Consider the following 9,042-nt stretch of genomic DNA (forward strand, 5'->3'; position numbering starts at 1 on the left):
AACAAAAGTTTGAGTAAATTTTATTAACTTTTGTTCTTCTCTGTTACAGAAAAAACCAAAGTTCAGTAAACAGGATGTTTTATAAAAAAACCTCAAATAAAGTGATGCAAGAAAGAGAAGAAGACCTGAAACGCCAACCATTTCTTCTCCACAAGACTGAGGAAAGGCCGAGTACTCTACCTAAAGTCGGCTGCTTTCCTTTCTGGTTCACAATTCTCAAGCTTTTGATGATTCAATCTATTCTTGTGCTTTTTTATAAAGCATCCTGCTCTGCACCTGATTCCCCCTCGTCACCATTCATTTTGGAAGTCAGAAAACCTGGTGCAGCCTCTCCCTCAGTTATATGTTGCAGGTTTGCCTCACCATGGGTCTCTCCACTAACCTTGGAATCTTTCACTTCCTTGTCATTGCTATTCTCTTCTTCCAGATCATCCATGGAATGTTCAGGAGTTGCCTTTGAAGGTAAATCCTCGTGCAACCCATCATCGGCTTGGAAACCGACAATAGCTTCCACAAAGACAACATCAGAAACCAGTAATATATTGTTCTCTACTTGGTCATGGATGATTCTATCGTCTCCAAGCTTCTTCTCTTCCTTCTCTGACCTGCTCAGAAGCATAACCAAAACGAAATCACCAATCATTGCACCAATCAAACAAAAGACTTAAGGTTTGATATAAATTCCAACAACCCTAACAATAAAATAGAGTAGAAACAAAACAATAGCTCAGGATTATCACCACAAACTATAGAGTACTCATCTATTTTCAAAGATATACATAGAAGAAGAATTCATTGAAAATGAAACCATAAAAGCTTACCCGAAAGAGAGGAGAACAGCTTTCTTCTCAGGGGAGACGATTCCATTTTCAGAAAAAGAAAGTGTAGCTGTCTCGCTGACATTCCCTGCACCTGCTTCCCCTTCATCACCATTCATTTGGGAAGTCACAAAACCTGGTACAGCCTCTCCCGTAGTTATATGTTGCAGGCCTCACCATGGCTCTCTCCATTAACCTCTGGCACTTTCACTTCCTCTGAAGGAAAATCCTCGTGTAACCCATCATCGGCTTGGAAAGATTCAGGCTTCGAACTGTCGATAGCTTCCTCAAAGACCTCATCTTTGGTATCCCTCGCATCAACATCAGAAACCATCAATTCAATTCTCTTTACTTGCTCATCGCTGACTCTATCTGCAAGCTTCTTCTCTTCCATATCTGACCTGTTCACAACCATCAAAAAGAAAATCCTTCAGTGAACCAAACGCCACCAAGAGTTCCAAGTGATTCATCACAACCTCCGTCTGAGAACCTGAGAACCAGATTGCTTCTGATCTCCTCTTCCTTCTGACGTTCCTGAAGACGTCATGCATCGTATCGGCCGATCCTTCATTCCCTTAGAACCAGTGAAGATACCACGGCTCAGTTCTGTGAATCTCACGATCTTCTCGTTTCTCCTTTGTTCCTCCGCCGCGGTTCTCTGGATCTCAGACGGAGGTTGAGCCGGCGACGGCAAGGTTTTCTGCGGCAAGCCTCCATGGCTGCGTTTAGATCTCATCGGAATCCTTCGAGATAGAACAACACTTCTTTTAGGATCACCTGATAACGTGGATTAAGAGAGGAAAAGTAAAGGGTTTCACGATTTGATCTAGCAAAATGGGATCTGGAAAAATGAAAAAGGGAAACGTCGATTCTATTGCCTTTCGGATCGCGAAAGGCGTGAAGAAGAACCAAAGCAATGGAGCTGGGCTTGATGACGTGTCAAAAAAAAGTCTCCTGATTGGCTGATTTAGTTGTCCTACGTGGACAGCTTCTCTGATGCTCATATAACCCTTTTAGTATAGGTTAGATAAGTGTCTATAGAAAGGTTTTATATCCCATTTTGTTCATTATTGATAATTGGCTACATAGATTGCACTAAACTTTAACTAAAACATTTGGGTCAACGATCTATTTCCCAACTATCATATATCATCAGATATCTACCAAACTATGACCTCGTTCTAGTTCTCCATGAATTTAAAGTTCTAAACTTATTTCTCTCCGAAGCATAAGTTGTAAATTTATTTTTCTCCAAACCAATTATTCAAAACTTAATAACTTATAGACCATGGTTTTTATTGGTTTACTATTAACCAACCAATTATAAATTAGTTAAATCAATCAAAACTCTAATTTTTATTTAAAAATTTTGTTTTATCAAAAAAAATTAATGAGCAAAAATAAGATTCTCAGAAAAGAATTGATTCATGAACATCCACTCCTTCGTTCGATCTCAAACGGACATCTCAATAACTTTACGTAAGCCATATAATTGATTCATCAAACATAATTCTCAGACAAATTTGTTCTCTTTCTCGTCAAACCCATTAAGTCATCAAGAGAGCAATCAAAGCAATATCCTTATTGATTTTACTATCACACTCAATAAAATTCTTCGGAGATGGTTTGAAGTTTTTGACTGATTTTGGAGCATGGAGTTATTAACTAACACAAATTTTTCTTTTCTTCCTACAGATAGATATAAGAACCTTTATTCTTTGTTAGGCTTCATTCTTTGTAAATCCTTCTAGTTGATGATCAATAAATTCAAAATTTCATCAAAAAAAAACTCATGAATATATTGACAAGCCACCCATAAGGAACCTCAGAGACATGTATTGCCAGACAAGATTCTACAGAGATCACAAAACTAGTTTGCTGAGGAGGAAGTTATAAATAGTCATTTTCCCAAAGTCTTTTAGAAGTAAATCTTTCATAATATTTTTCAAACGGCAAAAAATGTGCGCAATTACCTACTTACAATTTTTTTTCAAGATATCCAAATGAAACAACTTTCCATAAGTCTTTTAAATAGAAACATCGAGAATCATATATACTATTTTCTATATTTTCAAACTTTTGAACTTTGAAACTAGTTTGATAAAAATTCAGATATTTCTTAGTCTTCATTTACTTTGTTATTCAAAATAATTTCAGAATTTTTTTATCATCTTGTATCAACCCTCGTAAATAAGATGACCGATGATTTATCAAAATTTATATAGTGCTAAAAAGCGTCAACCTATTTCTTATAATATTTATAAACACCTAAAATAATTAACTGTGACTTACAAAACAAAATTTATCACATAGTCAGTCTATATATATATATGTGTGTGTTTTCTGAAATTCGAAAAAGTTAGAAATTAAGTCAGAATGATGTTTAGGGCTTAGAGTTTACATAAAATAACGAGGAACCGAAACAAAATATGAAGTATGTGTGAAGGGTAAATCATTTTGATGTTTAGGGTTTCGGTTAATAAGATACACAGAATTTATTTGACACATTTCATAATCCATATATCTGAACTTACATTCAACTATTAAAATAATTTGTATAACTTGTTAAAATTGTGTTATTATTTCATTTTATTTTTATCTTATGTAATTTTATAGAAAATGTGGAAATTTAATATTATTACATTATGTTTTCAGATTGGATTCCACAAACACACATATTTTCCAAAATAAGAAATGTATGATAGAAATTTTCAGTATGATATAAAAACAGTTGTTCATAACATATAGTTAGTGTGATAAAAATAAAGATGTTGATTGTAAATATAGCACAAACAGAAAATTTTATCAAAAATACTTTTTATGTACGTTGTATTGTAAGATGTTGAGTTCGCTGACTAGAGCTATGTATCATGTTTTCAACTTTTGATTGTTAAATTGTTTTCACCTTTCAATTGTTATTTTACCTTTATCATAGACTACAGAATACAAAATTCTAAAAGATAGTATATAGGAAAAGATGGTTTTTGTTTTATTATCATCATGATACAATAGAATAATTAATCATAAAAATGAAATATAGGAAGATGGGTAAAAAAATCTGTAGTATATATAAAATATGCTTTTTGTTTTATTAATATCATAATACAATGGAAATGAAGTTACAAAAGGAAAAATATAAGAGAAAATGCTTGAAAGACTTTGTAGGTACATTAGGTACGTGCATATGGAGAAAACTAATACAGAAGTCAGCAAAGTAAAAAGACATTAAAAACAAAACAAATCTCAGAGAAGAAATAATAAAAAGAAACATTGAACTTCACGTGGTGATGACACATTGTCTTTTTGTTCATCCTCATCCTCCTTGCGCTCCAGGGCTATATATATCTGTTGTCCTCTCTTCTTCTCCAACACAACACACAGGTCTTTCAGTCTTCAATACGAACCTTCCGAGTTTTTCTATACTACGGCCTACTTATGGCAAAAAGTAAGAAAACTCGTAAGGTTGATAGCATAGACCGGATGACCTACCTGATCAAAACCGGAGACAAAATTCAATGGTGGTAATAACAGTCAGAGTCGTGCTTTAGGCATAGAAAACGAGGCAATTGCCTTAGGCCCTCTTTTTTTTTTTTTTTTGAACACTCTTAGTCCCTCTCTAACATAGTAAATTTTGAGGCTTCCATTTGGAGACTTGTAGCAAATGTTTCACCTAGATGGTCCACGGCCCTAGGCATCCATGTTGTCACTGTTCTTGTCTCTAACCGAAAACTACAGGTTTCTGTGACGAAGCTAATGACTCTCAAGGAAGTAATGTCTGATCGAGATAGCGAAGATGTTATTAAATTTTGGATATTGAAAGAACACCAGGTTCTCCATGATTTCTTCCCGCAGTCATTGAATGAAAGACGAACAAATTATGGTTTACTACGTAACAGTGCTAATGGCTTTTGCAGACGCTTTTTAAACTTGAGGATGAGAGCTCGGATGGAAAGAGACTCATGTTTCTATGGAACTCGTTTGTAAGAAAGCAAAGGTAGCTACGTACTTTTCTTACACTTGAATGCGAGATGCATGATAAGTATAGAAAAGGTGATCTGATATATATGCAGAATCTTGAATAGATTAGTCTACCAGAATATATGTCCTAGATCTCATGCATATCTTAATGATTTATTTTGAAGAGATTTTTTCTCTAAATCTCTAGTCAAATTTAAATGCTCTTGGTTTCAGGGTTTTCGCTGATGCTGATGTTTTTTGGGGCATTGTGAAGCGTTTTCAAAGTTTCACAAGGAAGAGTTGATCTATTCCAAACCACTCCACTCGTAAATTTCTCTCAATACAAATAAAATTGTAAAGACACTTGTGTTTCAAAAACATTCAGGTGCTGGAATTTTTTTTTTGCTCAAAATGTTGAACTATGGCTTCTCACCGTTGTCAGTGTCACCATCAACAAGTGCAATCTCATAATCGAGGATAGCAACGTGGACTCAGACAAACCCAACAACAATAACAGTGTGGATCGTTGCAGTGACCTAAACATATACAATACGATGGATGTTAACGATAATAGTGTGGATGGTGGCATTGACCTAAACAGTAATAATAAAACGATGGATGTTAACAAGAATTGTGTGGGTCGTGGCATTGACCCACACAATAACGATTTGATTAGTGTTAGCACTTCAGGGGCGAATCTAGACTTTTATTGTACTGGATGCATCAATGATAAAAAACTTAAAATACATGCAGAAAGAGACTCGAACTTGTAACATTATGGGTGCACACCAAGGATGTTTCTACCATTATACCTATGGAAATTTTAATATTTCACACACAAAAACGTAAATATAAATATTTTAGTGGGTGCACAAGCCCCCGTAGTCTATACTGTGGCTTCGCCCTTAGCAGTAATAGTGTGGATCGTGGCAATCACCTTAACCGTAACGATGTGATGAGTGTTAACAAAAACAGTGTGGATCGCAGCTTTGACCTAAACAAGAAATATATGACGGATGTTAATGAGGACGTCAATGACAACGAAGACAAGTAATAGGAAGATCGATCTTCGAATAAAAGAACCTTTTCATCGGGCTAAACCCTTCATCTCATCTCTCTCTCTTTTATATAATTGTTCAGGACAATGAAAAAACTTGTAGGCAAACTGATTACATTTTTAATTGTAAAAAATGGAGTATGCGCAACTTTTTTCTCTGTTAATTTTAAAAAAAAAAACATTCCCCAAATAAATTGGTGACATTAATAAAGTTTTGCTTCAACTTTTTTCTTGTTCTCTATTGTCTCTCAGTGTATATCCTACTCTTAATAGAATCTATCATCAAATGGGATTCTCAAGCTGAGTTTCGCAAGTTGGATCTCTCAAATGAATACATAAAGGTTTTTGGAATATTTGATTAGTTACAACCATTCTTAATCGTTCCCTTCTGGTAATTGTTTTTTGTGGTTACCCTCTTGGTAAACTTTTTGTAAGCAATTACAAACTCTTCTCATATTAATATAAAATTCACATTTTGCAAAAAAAAAAAAAAACTTATTAATTATTTTGAACTTATGGGGAACATGGAAAGTCTCTAGCTGTTGTTCGACAAAAGTCTTTGGTTTCCATGGGCAGCTCGAAAGAATCAAGCCACATGAAATCTGTTTCGAGCTGTCGAACCAACTTACTGTATGTTTGGCTCGCCTTAGGTGACTATCCCCTTTAAGGTTCTTAGACTAGGCCTTGAAAACAAAGAAAAGTATGTTGTAGACCAATTTCACAGGTGTTCAAGCCTGCATGGGATCTGATTTGTGCAGTTCTGAATAGGTTATGGGGTCGAGAATGTAGGATAACTACTAGGAAGTTAGGAGATTCCTTGTTCATCTTCACTTTTTCCAATGAAACCGCTCGTCAATGGGTATACAACGGGAGTATGGCATACTGTCAAAACACCTGAGATTTCTTGTCTACCGATGTGAATTAATCTTAAAAGTATCCATGATTCTTACTTCACTAGATTAGGTATTAGTCATATATCATCTGGTTTGGGTGAACCGATGCTTAAGCACAACTCGTTTAGACCCAACAAACATGGGAAAGATAAGATATTCTTTGAGAACGAAATGGATTCCCAAAGCAAACACGGCAACATTTACTTGGTTGATGTTGAATATTCATGGATCCCAACAACATGTGAAAGATGTGGAGCCTTTAGACAAGGAAGAAAAAGTGTCTCCTTCCTCTTAAATTGCAAGTTGCTCCATCAAAAAAGCAAACTAAATCTATAAATGAAGAGGCTCAGTAGTTGACATAGTCTAATTGCTACAACACCCTTCCAAAACTATGTGGGAACTGGTTCTGTTTCAGAAATGGCAATCCAGCAACAACAAGTCTATACTTCTCACTCAGCAACAACAAGTGCGGATGTACCTTTAGAGCCTAACCAACTTGTCTTTGCTGCTACAAAAACTGAAAATGAAAGGAAAACTGAGCAAAAAAGGATTGAAGTTGCAACAAAATTTCACTCTAACTCACACACTCCTGGGCAACAAGCTCAAGAGATCACCATATTGCTGCTTGTAAAGATTCAACCTATATTTCTCTCACACAATTATATGAGGTAATTTATATCCCTTTGAAAATCGCTTGAGCTACACTAGCAGTTGGGAACACTGCCCTTCTCAAACAAATGTTATGGAATCAAATCCATCCAAATGCTATTAGTCATCAACCCTCGACACATGATCACTTAATTGGTTTTTACTCGCCTATCATCCAAAACAACCAATGTTTTTTTATTGAACCGAAGATTCATCTAACTTATGGGAAGATAATGGGTTCTAATGAGTTGGCTGAATCCTTTGGTTATAATTTAACTAGAGGAGAATGGTCAATTAAACTAATCCAAAAAATCCAAGATCGGGAATGGACTAAAGTTAGTGTAAAAGGTAAACACATCATTGTGGCGGAAGGAATATAATCACTAGCTCATGTCATTTTTTCTTGTTGTTTAAGCGTTCATTGATTGAGCTTCCACTAGGATTATGTGTTTAATCCGTTACTTGTTGCTTACTTTTCCAAACTTATGGATGCAAATTCCTATAAGTTTAGTTTGAAAAACCTTGTTTCAAAAACAAAAAAAAAAGGTAACAAGGATGGAAAATAGCTCAAAATCTAGAATTGGCTGTAAGTTAAAAGCAATGGTTTTACTTTGTGCGTATAATTCAGACGTTAAGTTGAAGTTCGTTTCGTAAGTTAAACTAACTCATACGTCAACTCTATTAGCTGCAGAAGATTGTCTTCAGTGTTGATGGATATAAAGTATATAAAGGTAGCCGACCAGTGATCCACCGCCCCCATCAAAGTGGTGTCAAAATGATGTGGTGATGATTAGACTCTTTTTACAATTTGACGTGTCAGATTTACTTCAGTGATTCTTGACTAACCCATCAAATCTGAAGCAAAAAAAACTAGTTTTAGAAAACAAAAAAAAAACTAGTTACATCTATCTAAATAAAATATTTACTAAAACCATTACATTTTTTTGTCGACAAAAACCATTAAAATTGAATCGTTACATTATAATAAATGTATTAAACTAATTACTTATGTCAATATGATTTGGTTACTCATTCTGTCATATTCTATTCTGAAATTGGACTATCATTTCTATGTTTTCAGACGGGTACTGCGTAAGAAAAAAGCTTTATCGTTAGCAGACCAAAAGAAAGGAATACAGATTCTTCCGGGGTCATATGCCTACGCGACCTCCCTGTAATATTCTCTATATTATTTTATGTATTATCAAACTAATTACCCTCTTTATTATACACTTTAAAGCTAACAACTTTAATAATCTGCTACCTTTATTGCATTAGCCGACAATGATTATCAGCTGGTATTTCTCTGTTAATTATATTTCATAAATAACTTGTGTTTGCATGTTAAAATAGTACTCCCTCCGTTTTTTATTATAAGTCGTTGTAGAGAAATTTTTTTGTTCCAAATTATATGTCGTTTTCGGTTTTCTATGTAAAATTTATTAGTAATTAATGTTGTATGACCAATGGTAGTATATCTTTTATTTTTCTATTGGTTGAATTGTGGTTAGGTAAATAATTAATGATGTTTTTGCTTAGAAAATATAAGAAATTAATGGTTTTCTTAATCTACGTGCATAACTGTAAAACGACTTATATAAAAAAAACAGAGGGAGTATAAGAAACAAAAAAAAAAAAGTTGGTAGTGAATTCACACATCAACTTGGAT

The 9,042-nt window shown here is 34.5% G+C and overlaps 1 protein-coding gene across 1 annotated transcript; it reads right to left on the reverse strand.

Annotated features, from left to right (window-relative positions):
- Positions 1–98: 98 nt before the first annotated feature.
- LOC106380001 (translocase of chloroplast 132, chloroplastic-like) lies at positions 99–2,812 on the reverse strand. Its single transcript, XM_048767866.1, has 2 exons — positions 822–2,812; positions 99–605 (listed from the first exon to the last, which is right to left on the reverse strand). The coding sequence occupies exons 1-2, from the start codon at positions 935–937 to the stop codon at positions 254–256; spliced, it is 468 nt and encodes a 155-aa protein (XP_048623823.1). The 5' UTR covers positions 938–2,812; the 3' UTR covers positions 99–253.
- Positions 2,813–9,042: the final 6,230 nt, after the last annotated feature.

The sequence above is a fragment of the Brassica napus genome, chromosome A1 (genome assembly GCF_020379485.1).
Source record: "Brassica napus cultivar Da-Ae chromosome A1, Da-Ae, whole genome shotgun sequence".
Lineage (NCBI taxonomy): Eukaryota > Viridiplantae > Streptophyta > Magnoliopsida > Brassicales > Brassicaceae > Brassica > Brassica napus.

What these genes read in the sequence shown, in the direction of transcription:
- LOC106380001 (XM_048767866.1), bottom strand. Translation starts at nt 937, where the DNA reads ATGAATGGTGATGAAGGGGAAGCAGGTGCAGGGAATGTCAGCGAGACA. An exon ending in GCTGTTCTCCTCTCTTTCGG is followed by an intron (nt 606 to 821) that starts GTAAGCTTTTAT and finishes GCTTCTGAGCAG; the next exon opens with GTCAGAGAAGGAAGAGAAGA.